The 21,813-nt window shown below is 41.5% G+C and overlaps 1 protein-coding gene across 13 annotated transcripts in view; it reads left to right on the plus strand.

The window, feature by feature from the left end:
* CASZ1 (castor zinc finger 1) overlaps nucleotides 1-21,813 on the plus strand; it is a 231,806-nt gene that overhangs the window by 197,085 nt on the left and 12,908 nt on the right. For 9 of the 13 annotated variants that reach the window (XM_073657247.1, XM_073657243.1, XM_073657239.1 and 6 more), the window contains 5 exons: nucleotides 8,679-9,206; nucleotides 17,614-18,484; nucleotides 18,946-19,008; nucleotides 19,326-19,416; nucleotides 19,532-19,696. In XM_073657247.1, coding sequence (XP_073513348.1) covers nucleotides 8,723-9,206; nucleotides 17,614-18,484; nucleotides 18,946-19,008; nucleotides 19,326-19,416; nucleotides 19,532-19,696 — 1,674 coding nt within the window. In that variant the 5' untranslated portion in view covers nucleotides 8,679-8,722. Of the gene's footprint in view, nucleotides 1-2,624; nucleotides 2,758-8,678; nucleotides 9,207-17,613; nucleotides 18,485-18,945; nucleotides 19,009-19,325; nucleotides 19,417-19,531; nucleotides 19,697-21,813 lie in introns of all 13 variants that reach the window. The other 4 variants (XM_073657246.1, XM_073657248.1, XM_073657249.1 and 1 more) reach the window with 2 other exon arrangements.

Raw genomic sequence — 21,813 nt, forward strand, 5'->3', positions numbered from 1 at the left:
TGTATTGTTAGATGAAGCATTGGGATGGGGTGGCCAATGCTATAATTTGGGACATGATTTTCCATATGTGCTGGAAGGAGAAAATGTAATTATTGTACACTCTTCTATTGCGCCATTAATTCCTCAACACTTTACAGAGATCACCATCACTGTCCCCATTGGGACTCACAGGCTAGATTCCCTATCAGTATGTCTTTGGAGTGTGGGAGGAAACCGGAGAACCTGGAGGAAACCCACGCAAACACGGGGAGAACATACAAACTCCCTATCTAGGTTCCTCATCAGTCTTTGGAGTGTGGGAGGAAACCGGAGAACCCGGAGGAAACCCACGCAAAAACGGGGAGAACATACAAACCCTATGGGGCTAATTCATACAACCGAGCTGGCGGGAAGAATAACATCAGATTTGTGGAAAGATTCCTCTTGGCTTCTTTTCTAATAGTACGGTCCTCGTGTTTTACAATGGGAGATGGAGTGTGGGGCACTCGACTGATTTATTGAATAAAAACAGCATTAGACTAAAAAAGGCTCATTCAGGTGGGCCGATACTGGCCCAAGTCTATCACTGCTCGATAACTGGTCCGTTTACACAGGTCAATGAACATGGGAACAGAACGCTTGTTAATGCGATCAGTTTAGCCCCACACAGCATCATGGTATCAGCAGCACATTTTCTTTTTTACACGTATCTGCCGATAATGATTATTTTCATGCCAGCATAAAAGATCCAGCCACCAGACATACAAGTGATCGCCAACATGTTGAAACGACCGCTTGTTTGCCGGTTATCGAGCTGTCTAAATGCACCTTAGCTATTGATATTTATTTTCATTGCTTGGCAATTTGCTCCTCTTGTTCCTGACTTTTTTTGCAAATTGGTAAGGTTGTATTCACATGTTGCGGCTTTTTGCCACAATCGAGTTAGAACCGCAACATTTTTTTGCTACTTTTTCAGAACATCGTGAAGAAATAATCCATTGGCAAAAAAAAGAAAACGCAGTGTGAATGCAGCCTAATTTTTGCATTGTATGGAGTACTGTTACTTGTTGATTAATATCAGTAACAAGACAATTGTAATTAACCCTTAAATCAATGTTTTGATAACAATTTTGTCTAGTTTTACATTTACACCGGATGTTCATATGCCAGGATTAAATCTTAGATTGCTGTTGATGCTCACGTTATTGGTGGAAACTTTCTATGGAAACTTGGATATATTACATCACTACAAACAGTACTCAAATCACTGATCCTATACATTCTCATGGTCCTTCAATTATATTTTCTATCAGAGAATAAGCTCAGTAGGCCACTTATACATTATTTAGATTGATATTGATTAGGACCAATTCACAAGGACTAATTTTTTCACCACTGATGAAAGATCAGGGCTTCGAAAATTCTTATGTTAAGATCTGACGGAAATATCTATCAAAATGGTCCTCAAAAAACATCTGTGTACAGTTCCGGAATAAAGAACCCATATAAATATATCATGCCACAAGTTTGATACAGAGGCATAATATTAATTTTATTTTTTTAAGCGCCAACATATTTGGTAGCACTTAACAATTCAGAGGAGACATGTTCAAACAATGTAAGACATTATGGAAAAAAACACATCATTTAACAATTGACAAGACAAGTGAGGGCCCTGATCGGAAACCTACAATCTCTGTGAAAAAAGGGACTCTCACAAAAGGTAAAAAAAAGTGCTTGTAGCGCAAGGTCCAGCAGTCAATATAATAAATAAGGACGTTCTAGTAACGCTGCATGAACCAGTCGTCAGCCACCATCTGTGACAGTAAAGATACAAAGTTCTATTGAGTGCATGAACGGTTTGGGAACAGAGGGACCAATTTCTGAGGAAAAGTTGGGAAACTGAATAGTTCGATTAGTGAGGTGATAGGCTAAAGAAATATGTTTTTCGAGCACACTTAAAACTTTGGATACTGGGAATGAACCGGATTGTCTGGTGTCGTGCATGCCAGAAAACTGGCACAGCGTGAACGGAAGTCTTGTATACGGGAAGTGGGAGTTCAGATTATTGAGGATGTTAGTCTTGGATCATTAGCAGAATGGAGAGCAAAGATCGGGCGGTAGACAGAGATGAAGGAAGTGATGAGAGAGACAAGTTTATATTGCACTTTAGCGGATGGGCAACCAGTGCAATGACTGGCAAAGGATAGATTGGAGAGAAGGGATTAGTAAAAGAGAGACCAATTTTCCGAGTTGCAATAGTTCATCCAGGTGAGAATGAATCAGAGCAACAGTTTTTACAGTGTCAAAGGTAAGGAAAGATCGGAAATGTTTTTGAGGTGCAAGTGACCAAATATAGGGAGTGAAGGAAAGATCTGACCCCAGATGATAACCCCAAGACAGCAGGCGTGTTGCTTGAGAATTATGGAAGAAACGCGCAACATCGACATTAGGAGGTTCGTAAAAGGAGGAAACACAAGAAGTTCAGTTTTGAAAAGATTCAGTTTCGGACAGAGGGAGGACATCGTGTTGTAGACAGCGGACAGAGAGTCACTGGTATTTTGTAGTTATAGAAGTGTATAATTGGGTGTCATCAGCATAGAGATTTTACTGAAAACCAAATCTGATCATTCTTTGTCCAATAGAAGCAGTGTATAAAGAGAAGAGGAGAGGGCCTAGAACTGAGCCCAAGGAACCCCAAGAGGAAGAGTAGAAGAAGAAGAGCCAGCAAATAATACACTGAAGAAGCAGTCAAAGAGTTAGGAGAACCAAGAGGAGGTGCTTAAAATTGTTTCATGTAATTAATCTGGTATCATATGGTGGCACATGCAGTACCCAAGGATCCGTAGATGTGGAACTGTTTTGAATTCTGGGCATTAGACTAGTATTTCCATTTTTATATCTTCAAGTAAATGCCACAAGGTGTCTCCATAAAAAATGGTTATTTTGCTTCAATAGAATTGTATAGTGAAAGTCAAGACCATTCAGTAAATCATGAAATTAAACCCTACCTAGGTCTAGACCACAATTGCCACTTTCTAACATTTTAGCCCAGCAAATATAAGTAAACTGATCGTAAAAGTTGTGATTAGCCGTGTAATTTGTGATATTAAAATGTTGTCTGACCAATGTGAATGGCTCCAGCACACTATACATGTACCCAGCCTCCACGACTCAGGCATTGTGCTAGCTTCATCCGAAGAAGAGGATACATCTTTAGGAAGAATTATATGCTCATCTTTCTTAAGCAGCATTCACACTGAATGAAATGTTTAGAAGTCTCGCCAAGGGGTAACTTTATTTCCTACCAGGGAGTTCAGAGACACACAGACAGAGCTATAAAGCAAAGTACAGGGAGCTGACAGCCGGCCCTGCATTAGAAAACCTATAATTCAGCAAGCCGACCCCCTTTCTTTCCACGCCATGATTTACAGATAGAACAAGGGAGGGGGTTCATTTCTCTGTCCTAGCCTTTCTATACTAGTTCAATCGGAAGATTATGAGGAAAGGAAAATGGAAGAAAAAAAGGAAAGTACACAGTAACCTTCTTGAGATGGAACAAGGAAAGACCAAGCCTGCAGTGAAGGAGAGTCAGTTGTGTTATAATGCCCGGTACTGTATTGTGGAGGACCATCGGCGATAGAAAATCTGAGAAAAAGTGTATTTCCTCTAATCTGGTTTTACAATAAATGAACAAGGGAAATGGTTGGATGGAGCTTCCTAGACTAGATGATGACTATTATCAACAAGTGCATACAGCAAATACCACAAATAAAAGGTAATTCCAGCCTAGACCAACTTTGGACATAAGGATAGTAGATATATACATATACAGTATGTTATTTATATATGTATCTCCTATGAACTAATCACAGTTTAGCACCATTTCTAGGCTATGTTGACCCACAGCATTTTTGGAGGGTTTTTTTTCTTCCTGCAGTCAAAACCTCGAGGCTGGTTTTGTTGAGTTTTTTGTTAAGTTTTGCAGTGTTTTTTTTAGCCGTGTTAAATAAAATTAGCTTAATTCATCAAAATTGCAGAAAAAAAAAGGCAGCAAAACTTGTTTGCTGCCTTTTTTTTTTTTTGCAGCTGTTTTTCACTTTCTCGTTGCTTTCTATGGGTGAAAAAAAAAAAAAAAAAAAAAAAAAGCCCCTGCAAAAAAAAAAAAAAAAAACGCTGACAGAATTGGCAAATTGCAGATTTCAAAAACGCCGCAGAGCTCAAATTCAGTCAGGAAAAAAAGAAACGAGTGCGCACGAGTTTTCTGCTATTGCACAAAGCGCTGTGTGTGTGAACATGGCCTTATACTGGTTACTATGAATGTATATCTCCAAATGACAGCTTTCCATCTATATGTTACATTGTCACAGGCCCGGCTCCTCCATGGTGCATTGTGGGAGTTACCGCAGCACTGAGGATGCTTCAGGACTGCCGCCAAAGATTTAATATTTGTTTGAAATGAGAAACGATTCTCAAATGAATTTGGAGAGCTCTGGAATTAATGTCACCTCCCTTTCAATTTCTGATGCCTGCTGATTTGAATATTTATAAATATCAGTAAATTATTTATTGGGGCAATCTGCCGTACCATTTAACAATTGCAGTTAACGCTTTGCTTACTGCAGCTGCATAATGTAATTGAGCGTCTCTGTACGTACAAATCTTTAATGGCTGCCTGCACTTTCTGGAATTACGTTGAAGGGTTTGCGTAACCTTTTTTTTTTTATGGGATTGCGTTTACAGTAGTTTTCTACTTTTGGTCAATGTAGAGTACATTACAGTAGTCGCATAGGTAGGTGTGTGTCTGCTCTCCTACTTGTCGGTTACTGCTTTTTATCTATAAAATGACTTGATTATTTAGCTTGATATCCGTTTCTGGTGATGTGTTTTTTTTTTTATACAGCTAAAGACATAACCAACATCACCTATTACTATAGCATATAATGACCGTCAATAGGTTGTGTTTGATGGCCTTGGTTCATGTAGAAAGAAGCTACAAAAGAAAGTCATCCCTGGGGGTCACCCTGGCACAATATGATGAAGGTGACGAGTTCTGCCTTGTGCCAGTGATATAAGTGATGCTCATGGGCGAGCTATCAGTTCATCAGATGCAAGCAATTAAGGTTTTTCTAATGAAAATACACAGGATTAATATTTCATCTGGCCATTTGGTACTAACAAGCTATATGAATATGTGAATTACAGCTGCCCTCCATTTAAAGAATAAGCCAAAATACTGAGGCCTTCCAGCTACATTACATGAATGAGATCTAAGCAAGGGGTTTATAGATAAAAAAGTTATTTTGGATGAGGTATTCTCATAGATAGATACACATGTGGTGCCGTACATGAATATAATGAATTCACTACTTAGATTTTGTCTTTGATTTCATTATTTCAAGATGGTCGTCCGGATCATTTTACTACATGTCAGCAGCTTTAGTGTGCGAGTATGCTTCTATCAGAAAGTAATCCACAATACAAGCAAAAAAAATAATTAAATTGAAAAAAAAAAAAAAAAAAAAAAAATTGGAAATTTCATTGCATCACATTCACTAAAACTCCTACTGTTCTGAAAACATAAAACTGGCCAAGGACACAAGCAGGGGACAGTGCACGTCCAAGGTCATTTCCTGAACTAAAAGCAATAATGTGTTTTATTGATAATCTGGATTGTAGAATGTGCTCTACATTGTACACACAGACGTGCACCGCTTTTCCTTCATTCCTCATATATATATTAGCGGTCAGGACCACATCTGTGGGGTTTGTGTGTAACTTTATTTATTTTTCCATTTTTGCTTTTATGTTTTGACTTTGTTACATTAGAATTCTCTGCAGCTGTTGTGTTTGTCGCATAAAGATAATCTGGGCGATCCATCTCTGCTGAAGATTATTGTAATGGGTTGTGTGAGAATATAGATAATATGGTTTGGTTATAGGTGTCTAGCAATGAAGTATTCAAATAGGGGTTGAGCTCCAATACCAGATGCAATTTATGGGCAGAATTGGTGCTGTTTTTTGTAGAATTTACCAAATTTTTCTATCTTAAATGACCACTTTTAGCATACACTAGTGTCATTAAAGTAACTCCTAGAATAAGAATACCAAGCAAACTGGTAACACAACTTGGTTCCAAAAGTACATCAGCTTGATCACGTTCAACTTTCTAGTACTTAAGTGTCTAATCGGATCGTCCCAATTAGAACCTCTTGCACTTTTGGTGTATTTTTTTTTAATAAAACTAAGACAGGTTTTTGTAATCCACTAGTAAGATTATCCAAACCAGCTGTGCGATATCTACTCCTCATCTCGGGTAGATTACAGAACCTCTGGTCGCAGACCTTTCCTCTGTGCATCCTTGCAGGGCAGGCCCATGAGGCAATTATAGGCCCTGGCATTGTTTTAAGAGGAAGTTGTGTATGTAAATAAAGTAGTTGGTGAGTTTGTGCTGGGAAAAAAAGATGAAAACGTTCAGTTTGACAGGCCGGTTTTATGAATGTCTTCCTTATATTGATGTAAAATAAGAGAATTTTTTGTTTGGGCAAAATGAAATAAAGCGGGATGTTTATTTTAACAGAGCAATAACACGCTGGGCTCGTTCAACCGGTGTGGAAGCAGCCAACTGATTAACCATTTCCAGCCCACTTATAAACTTCAAATTTCTGACTTTCTAACCATGATTACCGTAGGATTACTATTGGGGTCAAGTGCAGCATCTACTCTGGAGTACAAACAAGCTGCCCATTTTGTATCGATGTATTTTACAGCCACATTTGTCTTCCTATCCCAATGTGAAGTCCTAGCGGGACCCTCGCAGCCAGCGTCCAGGAGTGGTCGGGGGCCATGCAGTCCTTGATTCACAGCACCTCTAACCTCTTGTTTGCTCAGAGCAGGTTAGACGATTGTAGCCTTTGTGAGCAGTGTAATAGGGGACTGAGTTATTCCCGTACATTTCTAGATAGATGCTTCTCTTATGGCAGCAGCTTAGCTCACTAAGTATTAAATAAGTGCATAGTAAAATAAAGCTTGTTTCATGCTGTGTGTATCCAGACGGAAACCTTTGGCTGTATATTCTGTGGCATCTGTCCTACATATGCTTCCATTGAAAATAAAAAAATACCCCAGTATTATATATACCTCATGGTAACAGTGTTACTACTGGATGTCTCTGAATGAAATTGCCTGCTGCATTATTCCATACACAGAACCCCAACTGGCCATATAAAAGCTGAAAGGACGCCTCCATCTGGTGAATAGAGGCCTATGAATCCATCTAATCGAATGTCCTGGGAGATTTCCTGGTGCATATGGTAGACGTACACTGCCGACACTGAAGGTGGCATGAAGATTCAGTAACCTCTCTCACTTTAATGCAAGAAAAACCTGCAAAATCACTTAAACACAATTTACCTTTTAAAGCTCAGAACAACCACAAAAAAAAGCATGGGCTACCAACTACAACCACAAATAAAGTAGCACTAGATTGGTGTTAAAACTCCTTACTCCAGTATTACACCCCCACGGGTATAGTGAATAAACAATTGTTTGTGAACAATGTCTAAAACGGAGGTATAATGCTAAAAGTACATGCACAAATGGAATATGTATATTGCGTATCCCCTTCATGGCTACGCAGGTCAGTGCTCCTTCTGGGATGTTGGGCAGATTACAACTTCTGCAGTGGTTATCACAATCCTGCCATATTGTATTGCGGTGATTCATGTCCTCCAATCCATTATGTACAATGAAATCCCCAGTAAAAGTGGTGAAGCTCTAACAAGTTCCAAGCAAGTAGGATTGTTTGCAGCTTTGGCGCTTCAGACTTTAGCTCTCCGGTAACAACTTTTCTGTCTCTTTTGGTTTCCACTAAAAAATATTTTTCTAAGATATTTTGTAATAAAAAATAATTTAAAAATTCCAATAACAACATAGAAGATTTAGTCTCTTGAGAAGTACAGTAAGTCAGTAGCTCCTCACCCCTGCAAGGCACCTTTAAAAACTTTAGTATTTGGATATTTTGCATTATTTGTCTCTTCAGCCAGGAAATGCTACCAAAGAAGAAGCTGGACAGGGCAAGTGCTGCTTCTGCAGAGGTTTCCCAGTATTATAAAATGGGTGCTGCCACTCTAATAAAATCAATATTTGCATTGAAAGTAAAGCCATGGGTATATAAGAAAAAAGTAACAATTTTAAAGCCATTGTAAATAATTGCATAGGTAAAAATGAACATTGGCAGATATGGCTGTTCTAACCCTGATGTCCACCAAAATCACACAAAATGTCCCATATCCATTACAACTCTAGTTTTACTAGAGATTCCCTTTAGTAGTAGATTGGCTTGCTGTTGCTGGGAGCAAAGTAGTAGCAGTAGCAGCAGCAGCAGCAGCAGCAGTAGCAGCAGCAGTAGTAGCAGCAACAGCAGCAGTAGTAGCAGTAGCAGTAGTTGCAGCAGCAGCAGCAGTAGTAGCAGTAGCAGTAGTTGCAGCAGCAGCAGCAGTAGTAGCAGTAGCAGTAGTTGCAGCAGCAGTAGTAGCAGTAGTTGCAGCAGCAGTAGTAGCAGTAGCAGTAGTTGCAGCAGCAGCAGCAGTAGCAGCAGCAGTAGCAGTATGTATTCATGCCGGATTAGGTACTGTTGGTGGTTTTTATGTTGTACAACAACTCATTTACTGTTTTGTTCCTCTGTTCACCACCTATAGCTGAAAGAAGTGTGTGCACTGACGGAACCTCAGGAAAGCCGAAGATGGCCGCCAAACGGAAAGGCGGCCTGAAACTAAATGCTATCTGTGCCAAATTGAGCCGGCAAGTTGGATCAGAACAGGGATCGGATACAGGAGATACTGAAACTGCACCTCTAGAGAACAACGAAAGAGATGGAGAACAGAAACGAAAAGTGGATCCCACTGAAGAGCTTAGCACTGATCAAAGAAGTGCTGAAGAAGATAAGCGACGTCGGGAGGTAATAGAGAAATGGGTCAATGGGGAATACACAGATGAACCCAATGAAAGATCGAACAAAGACTGCAAAAGAATAGGACTGCCAGAGCTTCCCCCTGAGGGGGTCTATATGGTGCAGCCTAAGGGCTGCAGTGATGATGAAGACAATACTGAGGAGTCCAGAGCCTCTCAAAAGAGTAGATACACAGAGCAGAGAGAACCAGGGAGGACTGTCTCCAAGGATGCAGAAGCACCTGCACCTGCAAAACTAACTTCAGGAGCACCCTCAGGTAAGGGATTTCATAATATTACTTTCTTTATACAATAAGTCATAATTAGTGGACACTAATAGATAGTATCGTCCCACAAGCCAAGCAGAAGTTAACTTCTATTTTGTATACTTAAAGGCCTTTAAAAAAGGTCAGTAAGCACCTGTACGAACATTGGCTCTCAGTCATTGCTTGGTTTTTGCCTTTGTTTAGCAATCGTGTGTATGTATAATGTGTACAGTAATTTACTCACTGCTCACCATCTTCTGCTGTTTTCAGTGTACTCCGGTTTTTTCCAACACCACGTGTCCGCATTTGTAACCTGCGGAATCACATAGGGTCTTCTGTGTGTAGAAGGTTATTTTCTCATTGCAGGTCTATGAGGCTCAGAAGGAGGCGATCCTTCTGAGTCTCATAGATCATTGAGAAAGTGTAAAAAGTGACTTCAGCCCCACATAGAAAGCAATGTGAGATCCGGCAGGTCACAAATACGGACACGTGACGCCGGAGCGCCGCTGAATGGCAGAAGACGGAGACTGGTGAGTATATTACTACCTTCACTACATCTGCACCCATGATTGCTAATAAAGGGAGAAATACAATAAAATAACCAGACTTCCTTTAAACAAAACTATTTTATTTATTTATTTTACAGTAGTCACTTCTATAGCGCTTTACAGACATTATCGGAACTGTCCCCATTGGGGCTCACAATATAAATTCCCTATCGGTTTTTGGAGTGTGGGAGGAAACCGGAGAACCTGGAGGAAACCCAGGCAAACATGGGGAGAACATACAAACTCCTTGCAGATGTTGTCCTTGGTGGGATTTGAACCCAGGACCGCAGCGCTGCAAGGTTGCAGTGCTAACCACTGAGCCACCGTGCCGCCCCTACTAATCAAACTACAAAATTCTCTCAATTGTTGTTGATCACAAATTTGAGGCAGACATAAAAATATTTTGTTTGCAGTACATCCGTCAATTGCGTACATAATCAGACAAAAACTATGTAAACTCTGAGAAGAGTGAAGAAACAGCGTTATTCTCACAAAACTCCATAATTGCAACATGTGTACGAGCACTAACTGACTTGTTAGATCGTCGATCAGTGCTGGTTACAGGCGATTTCTCTTCCTTTATAGAAAGACTATTTAACAACAAAACATTTCTTTAATTTTGTGTAGGGATAATGATAATAATAACTATTAGTAGGTGAATCTGGAATAGATATAAATATAAGTGAAATAGGCAAAGTTTGGGCCCATTTACCGATGAGAGATATAAGGTAACAAAAACTGTTTTATCACATTTATAAACAGTCTAATTTCTAAATCTTTGCATTATCAATTTGTTACCTCGCCCTTCAGCTATCATAGAGGGTCTGTAATAGTGTTTTTCCTGTGATTTTTACTGACCATGAAGCATTTGCTCTTCAATGTGACAGACAGGAGCTAGCTTGTAATCCCTGTCTATATATCTTTGTGTGAGTGTTTAGGCGGTCAGACTGTTGGCTTGGCTGTCTGCTGGTTGGCTGCGAGTGGCAGTGCTAGGCTCATAATTATGCATGAAGATATAAACAGAGCTGTTTAATTATCCTTCACCACATCAGTGACAAAGTAATTAACAAACATTGTGAGATCAATGGGAAGATGTGTGACCTTCAACAGACGCCCATAGGAAAGCATTTCCCTCTATGGGACAAGGTGACTTCGCTCATTGTGTGCACAGATAGCGGCACAAACACACAAATGACTGCAGGAGCGCAGTACACGGCCACTTCTACTCAGATCTTGGATCAAAAAAAGATTCCTCTGTCTTTACTGTTTTCTTTCCAAATATAGCCAGCAAGTGCTATTTTTATCGGAGTCCTGTGTCCCCTGACATCTAACCAAGGGGCACTGGGGGGGAAGCATTATCTGCACAATATACCGTATATTCCGGCGTATAAGACGACCTGGTGTATAAGACGACCCCCCTACTTTCCTGTTAAAATATAGAGTTTAGGATATATTCACCGTATAAGACTACCCCTTTTCCAACGCATACCAAACACCGGTAAAAATTAAAAAAAAACAGATTTGAATTTAACATGGTCCTTTTTTAATTTAAATTCTTATGACATGCAGGTATATAGCAGGAAAACTGTCACTCATAAACATATTAAAATAGGGGGGACCCCACGTCATTTTTTGGGGGGGTCCCCCATTCTAATAGCTAGTAAAGGCTAGGTATTCAGCTGGGGGCTGATATTAGTAGCCTGGGAAGCTCCGTGGGTATTACCCCCTTCCCAGACTTCAAACATCTGCCCCAGCCATCTGCTTAACCTCCGCTAGAGACTATAATGATGGTGGATCCCACGCCAATTTTCTTTTTAAAAAATCCTTTATTTTAACACTAAATGACAATTGAGGGGTTAATAAAGATGCAGTCCCTAAATTATTAATTTTGTAATTAATTTTTCCCAAAAATGTTGACGTGGGGCTTCGCCATATTTTTGTGTCCAGCCAGATACAGCAGGCAGGAACGGGCTGCCCCCAACCACCAGCTGCCTATTTGTACCTGGCCGGACACAACAATATAGGGAAGCCCTTTTTTTTTTAATTATTTCATGAAATAATAAAAAAAAAAAATACGTGGGGCTTCGCCCTATTTTTGTGTCCAGCCAGGTACAACTAGGCAGCTGGGGGCTGGAATCTGCAGCGCAGGGAGGCCCAAGCTTTCTGGGCCCCCCCTGCTGCAAATTGCAGTCCGCAGCCGCCCCAGAAAATGGCGCGTTCATAGAAGCGCCATCTTCTGGCGCTGTACCCAACTCATCCAGGGCCCTGGTGCGGTGGCTCACTGGGTAATAAAGGGGTTAGGGCCAGCTTGGCATTATCAGCTGGCCCTAAGCCCGAAATTCATGGGGTCACGCCAATATTAGACATGACCGCCATGAATTTCTAGTAAAGTAATTAAAAAAAACACAACACCCAGAATAAAGTCCTTTAATTGAAATAAAGACACAATTTTTTAATGTTCTAAATTAAACCATACTTACCATCACGCCCATTCCAGCTGAAGCCAACGATCTCCTGCAATAAAAGTAAAATAATAAAGCAACCTCATCCTTACCTCTCCATGGTTCCCAGGACCGGTCCAGCTCTGCTACATCGAGATGACAGGCTGGACCGCAGCAGAACGCTGCCGTTCAGCTTGCCATGCGGCAGACACTGAGAAGCGCAGGCATACTTGTGCTCCTCAGTGTCTGACTGTGACGGCATCCAGATGAGCCGAGATCATGTCCAATGAACTCGGCTCACCTCATGCACGTCACTGACAGCGTGGGAAAATTCTCCTGCTCCCCGCATGCGCAGTAGAAGTTTCCCACGCTGTCAGTGACGGACGTCCAGGAGGTGAGCTGAGTTCATTGTCGGCTCATCTGGATGCCGTCACAGAGAGACACTGAGGAGCGCAAGCATGCCTGCGCTTCTCAGTGTCTGCGGGATGACAGGCTGGATGGCGGCGTTCTGCTGCGGTCCAGCCTGTCATCTCGATGTAGCAGAGCTGGAGCTGTCCTGGGAACCATGGAAAGGTAAGGATGAGGTTGCTTTATTATTTTATTTTTATTACAGGAGATCGTTGGCTTCAGCTGGAATGGGCGTGATGGTAAGTATGGTTTAATTTAGAACAATAAAGAATTGTGTCTTTATTTCAATTAAAGGACTTTATTCTGGGTGTTTGTGTTTTTTTTAACTTTGACTATGGGGTTAGTAATGGGGGTGTCTTATAGACGCCTCTCCATTACTAACCTGGGCTTGATGTCAGCTGGCATTATAAGCTGACATCAACCCCAGCCCTATTACCCCCTGCCACCGCACCAGGGCAGCGTGGAAGAGCGAGGCTAAGTGCCAGAATTGGCGCATCCTATGGATGCGCCATTTCTGGGGCGGCTGACGGCTGGTGTTTCTAGCCTGGGAGGGGGCCAATATTCATGGCTCCCTTCCTGGGCTATTAATATCAGCCCCCAGCTGTCTGCCTAGCCTTTGCTAGCTATTAAATTAGGGGGGACCCCACGTCATTTTTTTGGGGGGGTTCCCCATTTTAATAGCTAGTAAAGACTAGGTATTCAGCTGGGGGCTGATATTAGTAGCCTGGGAAGCTCTGTGGGTATTACCCCCTTCCCAGGCTTCAAACATCTGCCCCAGTCGTCTGCTTAACCTCCGCTAGAGCCTAAAATTAAGGGGAACCCCACGCCAATTTTTTTAATAATAAATCCTTTATTTTAATACTAAATGACAAGTACAGTAACCAACACTGTCACTGTACTTCATATATATGTGACTGACATGTTTCTATCTATCTAATCTATGTGTGAAGCTCTATTCTGTCTGTTATAAATTGTCGGGTACCGCTGCTGAATTGCCGGCCGGCTTTTTTAAAGAGACGGTGCATGAAAACACTATTATTTGTTTTAATAAATCCTTTACACTAAATGACAAGTACAGTAAGCAATACTGTCACTGTACTTCATATATATGTGACTGACATGTTTCTATCTATCTAATCTATGTGTGATGCTCTATTCTTTCTATTCTAAATTGTCGGGTGCCGGCTTATGCCGCTGCTGAATTGCCGGCTTTTAATATATTGTCACAGAAGCGATGCGAACTTCCCTGCTCCGGACACAGCGCAGCGCTTCTGTGACAAGTGAAAGCTGTCGGCACAGAAGTCCTGCCCTGTGTCCGGAGCTGGGAATACGCAGCGATGTGTCAGTTTCAGCACAGAAGCGCTGACTGTCTGGACCTACCGCCGCCGTATTTTAACTCCCTCCACCTTATATTAACTCCGACATGGCAGGGATACGGCCACGGCAGCTTATTAACACCCCCAGAGTATCCCCGCATGTCAATTTCTGAAAGTTCAAAAGCATTACCGGCGTATAAGACGACCCCAGACTAGACAGAAGATTTTTCAGTCTTCAAAAGTCGTCTTATACGCCGGAATATACGGTACTAACAGGGATGTTGAGATTTTTTTTTTTTTTTAATTGCTTTTAAACCACAAATATTTAACATAATGCTGGTAATTTTTGAATACGATCTTAAGATGCAAGATTATCGTGAAAATTTCACAATTTTGCAGTTTAAACAGGCTACAGATTACCCAACAATTGAGCAAAACACTTGTTTGTCAGTTTAAATGGTCTATATTTGCACTGAAGATGATCGTTCTCGGCAGTGCATCGTCTGTAGAGAACAATGGCAGCCTAGGTGCACCGAGCTATCACTGATCTATTAAATGACCGCTGAACAGCAAACATGATGGCGGTCGTTTCACACTGTACAATTGGACTCATCAGCACACAAGTACACTTGTTGTAGACGTGATGCCATATGTACATTGCAGCTTGCGCATTAGGGAACTGAATACTCTGTATTCTTCATCATTTGCTCCATTTCTGTCCTTTTGCTCCAACATAGGGGCAGACCAACAAAAAAAAAAAAAGACAATATTTGGATCTATCCTATGACTGACATTAATGGAACCCAATGAACTCCATTGATTATATAGAGGCCTGTTTGGTTTCCATCCTGGTGCAGTTCTTTTTGCCAGACAGGTAACATGTTTTGCGATTTGTCCACCATTTTTTTTTTTTTTTTTATTAAATCTGCAACAGAGGCTCTAATACAGATTGAACATAGCCTTCTTCAAGTGATCGATACCCTGTTTATGAATCTGAGAATGCGATTTGAATTTTTTTTTTTTTTTTTTTCTACCCAAAAACTAAATTTAAGAAACTTTTAGTTTATTCTGATAAATCATGTTATATCATATATGTGGTATATAAATCATCTCGTGTCCCAGTTAATCTTACTGCACAAAACAAAAAATAGATTTTTGAATTAAAATACAGATTTAGTACATAATAAACACCCTCCATTTTCTACACAAAAAAAAAAAAGAAGTCTAAAACTAAATTATAGAGGTGCAAAAATATGTCACAATGGTCCACTAATCAGGAGAGGCGCCAAGGATGCCACCGACAGTACGAGGTGATGGACTCTCGACTTCGCCACTGTACCAGGGTTCTGCAAACTTTTTTCTCGACTTCGCCGCTGTACCAGGGTTCTGCAAACTTTTTTCTCGACTTCGCCGCTGTACCAGGGTTCTGCAAACTTTTTTCTCGACTTCGCCGCTGTACCAGGGTTCTGCAAACTTTTTTCTCGACTTCGCCGCTGTACCAGGGTTCTGCAAACTTTTTTTGCTTAACTTTATTAGTTTTCCGTCTACAGAACAAAGTCAGGGACTTTTATTTGCTTGTTGGTTACTCATAGCTAAATGTTTTGCTGTTTCTACATCTAACATCTTACACCAAACATACAATTAGTTTAACGTTTGTATTCGAGGGTGTAGAGAATGAATGCAGCAGGATGAATCATGTGTCCCTCTACTCTTACCCTATGTGATGAAAGCCGGCCGGTGGGTGCAGCTCTCTGGCGCCCCCTTACCTCTCAGGTCAGTCAAGGTACTGCACCTAGAGAAAGTAGTGCCAGGAAGCTGCAACCAGCGCAGGGAACACGGTAGTGTGTTATCCCTTCAACGTCACTAAACCGTAACGTCACTACACAGCACAACTCGCTAGCGCCCTCTTAGCCTCAGGTCAGTCAAGGAACTGCACCTAGGATAAGCGGTCGCCAGGGAGACTGTCCTGTAACCTACTGGGTATCGGGGCCCTCTGTAGTGAGGGCGGTATATATATCTTCCTTGGCCGCGCCAGGAATATATATATCTGAACCTCCGACCGTCACTACCAGCCTTCCCCAATCCCCAGTTGGTATGCTGCCACCAGTCCCTATTTTAGATATACGCCCAGTCCGTGAATGGGCCTATATCGGGTCAGGAACCAACCCTGGGTAGCGTTTTTGGCTTGAGACGAGCTCACACGGACGTGCGTTCGTTATGCAGAATAAAAGGCAGGCCCACAATTACTTGAGGTAATTGATTATAATAATACACTAGATACACGATATACAACTAAATATACACAGGTATAAGGTCAGGCTAAACTATACAACAATGGAATACAACACACAGAATCACCACAGCATATCAGTTACCGGTTTCTTGATTTTCTTGTGACGCAGGGAGAGGATTCTGCGATCGCAGGCACGGTTCTTTGTTACAGGCTGAGGCCTACCACCGCATGGTCAAACTGCTCCTCCCCTTGGTGGCCTCAGCTGGTGCTCAGATGTTCAGCACACCACTCTTGGGTCAAGACTGACTTATCTCTTGTCTGTCCTGCTATCTTACCTGCCCCGTCCCGCCCACTGCTGGTGAGGTCAGCTGGCTCAGTCTCCACCCTCAGGTCTAACTTCGATCAGAAGCCCAAATTCTATGGAACCCAATAACTTCTTCTGGGATGGTCTCATGATACCCCCAGGGGTTCCCATGGATTCGGGCCGCCGTAACCGACCTTTTGATATCAATTATGATACCATACGGTCCTCAGGAATGGCTCCGCGCTATATCTTGGCTTCCAGAGCACGTACAAACGTCTACCGCGGAGGCTTGTGTGCGCAATGGCTCCGGGACGCCGTGATATTTTTTTATTGGCCCATCCCACGCAACATGCGTGTACTATTCATGTTTCTATATCTTATGCCTCCATGCTTGTGACAGACAAAGAAACTAGTCCTATGGGACAAATGGTCAGGTACAGATAGACGAAGCACCCCCCCCTGCTGGCTGTGTTTCCTCTCGAAGTCTTTGAAGCTCCTAGCATTCAAGTGTTAAGTAGGCTTCTTATCTTACAGGAGCCTGGATGGGGGGAAACTATCTAGTTGACGTTTTAACAGAAGGTCCCAAGGGTGGGGGCTGCTGAAGTGTGGCCATCCCTGGATATGATTTATCATTACCAAGATGGTGGCTACAGGTTCATCACACCCTAGTTTAATGGTTGTCCACGATCCACATAGAACAACACAAGTAATAAGATGGATTTCTTGTTTTATTAAAAAAGTGTAAAACCAAGCTTATATATTGGGAATAGTGAAATTTTGTACAGAATCAATACTTGGACGCACATTACCCAGGATATATATATATTAGACATTTTCATACATTTTGACAGATAAGACTTGGCTCCACTTCCAGTAAAATGATTCTCTTTCCTATTAGGCCAAGATGGGAGAGCAGAGACATTTATGAAAACTTTGTTTAATGTACTGAAAAGCCATCGTAGAGAACATTCAGGGAATTGATTTTCTTGCCATTGATGAACTCCTTTTTATTTTACCAGTATTAATTACTTTTTTTTTTTTTTTTTTTTTAAGAAATTAATTTAAAAGTCATAAAATCTAGCGAGTAAGCCAGATGTGTGTGCTAGGCAAGGATAGATCAAGGCTGTGCTCTCTGTGAATCTCTGAACATTTCATTTTTATGCATACAGGAGAAGCATCCTCATTGAGAGATTATGCAGCCAACACTATGAGTGAATTTCTGGGGATGTTCGGGTACACGCAACCCAATGTGAGAGATGAGCTTGCAAAGAAGCTTAGCTTTGAGAAGATGAATCCTGCTACCTCAGAGCAAACATCTGCTGAAGACCCCCTCAGCAAAAGAGCCAGGTTTTCCAAATATGAGGAGTACATCCGAAAACTGAAAGCTGGAGAAAACCTGTCTTGGCCTGCCCATGTTGTAAAACCTGAGGAAATCAACTCCAAAACTGTACAGAGCAAAGAGAGCGCATCGACTTTGCAGCCAACTCAGCAGCCAACTCAACAGCCAACTCAGCAGCCCCTAAGTACCAGAGGCCCAGGACTTGAAGCAATCGTTTTGCAAGAACCCAAAACTACTGTTTTGCCCCTGACAACAGCTGGTAGCTCTCAAATGCAAGGCCTTATGTCTCGATCTTCCAAATATGATTTTTTTATTCAGAAATTAAAAACTGGAGAGTCTTTGCGGCCACAAAATGGAAACACCTACAAAAAACCTTCCAAATACGACTTGGAGAATGTAAAGTATCTTCATCTTTTTAAGCCAGGTGAAGGGAACCAAGACATGGGAGGATCCATTGCTTTTAAAACCGGAAAAGTTGGGCGCCCTTCCAAGTATGATGTACGCAATATTCAAAAGCTCACTCCACTGAAAGCGGCAGCAGTTGTCCCCAGTATATCCCCTGCTCCTCTCGCAAGCACTCCTACCACCCCTGTGCCCGCATCTGAGCAACCAGTCACATTGACGTTCAACACTCCAGAATATCTAAAGTCAACCTTCTCAAAGACAGACTCCATCACTACAGGGACAGTCTCCACTGTTAAGTAAGTACCTGCTGTGTGACTACATCGCTCATGTACAGATTAAGCTTGCTGACATTATTAATGGATCAGAACTCAAGACATCATGTATAGGCAGGAGAGGCTCAGAACACAGGACAAAGTCAAAAAGTAGAAAGTGCGCTCTAGGATGGATGCCCAGGATGTGAAGGGGCAAAATTAAAAGTGATGCTTTGTTAGCATTTATTATAAAGTTTATGTGATGATGGAAATGGTGATTATTATCTTTGTATACAGGTGAATAGGATCACTGCAGGCAGGTTAAATGTATGTGTGGGGGTGCCTGGCGCAGCAAAGGGGGTTGGTGGTCTTAGATTATGGATCTCAAGGGTTAAAGTAATTTGGGTGTGGATTACTAACATCCTGATCCGGGAATGTGGCACGAGACGGAGCTGGATAGGGAGCTAAGTGTACTCTAACCAGCTCTGGCCTGTCTTTCTCACCAGGAATGGACTGCCCCCAGACAAGCCCCCTGAAGATGTAAATATTTACCAGAAATACATTTCCAGGTAGGAGTGGTTTGTAAGGAGAGGAGAATGCTTCTGACTGTCTGTAGGACCATATGACATAAGCCCATGTGCCCATTTTCACCAACATCCAAAGTAAACTTCTGGAATCAGCAAGACACCATACCCAGAATGGGGTCTTCTGTGTGTATGTGTGCATTCTCTGCTGTGCCATTTCCATAGAAGATATACATCACAAACGTAGTACAAGCAGCTATTATTTAACTGTTTGTGATTAGTCTCCCAGTCCTTTTAGGATTTTTTTGTAACTATATTTGAATACTTTACACATTTTCACTGTTGGTATGGTTTTCTTGTAGATTTTCAGGCAGCCAACACTGTGGTCATATTCACTGTGCGTATCAGTATCGGGAGCACTACCACTGCCTGGACCCCGAGTGTAACTACCAGGTAATATCATCCTGCCATTGCCACTGCCCTTTAGATAAAATGTATGATAAAGTAGAGTGGGCATTATTTGTACATACGTGTGACGGTTTCCTGTCGCCTTGTGTTCTTTGCTCAGAGATTTACAAGTAAGCAAGATGTTATTCGTCATTACAATATGCACAAGAAACGAGACAACTCTCTGCAACATGGATTTATGCGTTTCAGTCCTTTAGATGATTGCAGTGTTTATTATCATGGATGCCACTTAAATGGCAAAAGCACACACTACCACTGCATGCAGGTAAGTTTCGGGGCAGGTAGAGACAATACACTGTCAAAAACCGAAAAAAACTGCATTAAACGGGTTTTATGTAATACAAGCTTACTCATTATACGAGTCATACTTTGAGTTAATTCCTCCCCACTTTCAACACCTGTTTGTGGTCAGTGTATAAAAATATTGTGAACGCTGAGAGGCTGAAAACCTGTATCCAGTCCCCCAAACTAAGCAGCCTGAAATACATTACACATTACCTATCGCCTCCTCTTGATACATTGTAGCAAACGGGAATTAAAAGGGGTTTGCGCTGTTATAATTTAGCTCACATAGGATAACTAAGCAGCCTGAACTACATTACACATTACCTATCGCCTCCTCTCGATACATTGTAGCAAACGGGAATTAAAAGGGGTTTGTGCTGTTATAATTTAGCTCACATAGGATAGTATACAGTGATGTGAGAAAGAAGCCTCCGGATGTAAGCAAAAATGGTCCAATTCACTAACGGTAGCAAGCAGAGATCTTGAAATTGGGGGCCAATTTAAACTCCAAGGGGGGAAGTTACTGAGACTGGTGTTTCATGCACGAGAGAGCCATTAAGAAGCGAACACCTGTTAATAAATTCGATGCATTTTTAGCTGTCTGTGTGCACCCAAATTAAATGACATCGCTTTTGAACTAGTGTAGGTTTGTACTATAATTGACACCAATTCACTTTCGAAAAGTGTCAGGGAGGCGCAAAATCAAAGTCCTTAAATTTCTGTCCAAACGTGGAATTATTTACATAAAAATCAGAACTCCGTTTCATAACAGTGATGTTGGCCACATTTACATTCAGCTGGAACGGCTATGTTAGTGACCCCTATCATTAGTAAAAGCAGTCAGCCTGAACTTAGACATGAAAAGATTGGACAAATCTCAAGACCCGGGTCATAAAACAGCAACTTGTAGAGTGGATTTGTGTGATACATATAGAGGCAGCACCCTGCTTTATTATACAGTATATAAATACACCCCACCCAGAGCCATGATACTGCTCGGGTAACACCCTACTCCTTGATGCTGCATACAGGTTGTATCTAGCCCAAATGCACAGACAACACCCTCCTATATTCTGCACAAAAGGTGACATCTTAACATACCCCTTCTCCTTCTCGGAGAGTCTTTAGATTGTTTTCGTCACTAGATCTTAAACACATACGTAATAAACGATTGTGGATCAATTGGTTTTATTGTTAAGTATTGGGTTAGTGATCGGTGTAGACATCTGCGGGCTTCCATATTTTTTTGGTTATTTTCTATTAGCAGTTTGCGTACACCTTTGTGTTACTTTGGCGGGTGGCTGCGCCGAGTATTGCCGGTTGCTACACACTTTTCCATACTAAATATAAAGGTGTGAAGAGCTGAAGCAACAAGATTTGTGTAGGACACACTTTGGTTATGTCCATAATTGGTGTGGATAAATTTCAGGTCCTTGTTTATACAAAGCCCACATTTTTCAAGCTTTAGAACCTAGTGCCACATTGCAAATTATTCCTGTGCAGCTTTTTGTTTAATTCTTTTTTTTCTTTTCTGATCCCGTGGTGGGGTTCTGCTTTTTTTCAAGGTGTCAACAGTGAGTATTGCTTTTGTACAGCAAACAGCTGGAGATTTTTTTTTTTTTTCGTTTTGGGTATTTGTCAGAGGGTTTTGTTATTGTCTGTTCTCATCAACCTGTTAGCAGAACAGAAGTGAATAAGGGAAAGGCACGGGAGGTACGTTTTTTTTGTTTTTTTTTTTCTTTCCCCTTTCACTTGTGAGATGGTGCAGACCCTGGCACTTGGCTCTTGCTTTCCCCCCTCAGCTGCCGCATTTACAGATTCCGTACCTTTTTTTTTTACTCAATATGGCAAAGTTGCCCGCTTTGCCTGGAGACAGATGCCAGAGGGAAGACAAGTTGAACATTCCATTAGTGACGTGATGACTTTGAGCTTGGACTTACAGGATTCAGATAGACTTTCAGCTGTGGTTTTGTAGACCCCTCGCTAATAATATCTTGTCCTTTTCTTCTCTCTTTACCTAATATAGTGTTATCTACCTAATATAGCAAAAGAACTTTAATATACCAGCTTGTGTGTTCTTCTCCAGTGGTTGTGGAC

This window comes from Phyllobates terribilis, unplaced genomic scaffold (assembly GCF_046119375.1).
Source record: "Phyllobates terribilis strain yellow unplaced genomic scaffold, ASM4611937v1 Scaffold_12__6_contigs__length_324123572, whole genome shotgun sequence".
NCBI classification, from domain to species: Eukaryota; Metazoa; Chordata; class Amphibia; order Anura; family Dendrobatidae; genus Phyllobates; species Phyllobates terribilis.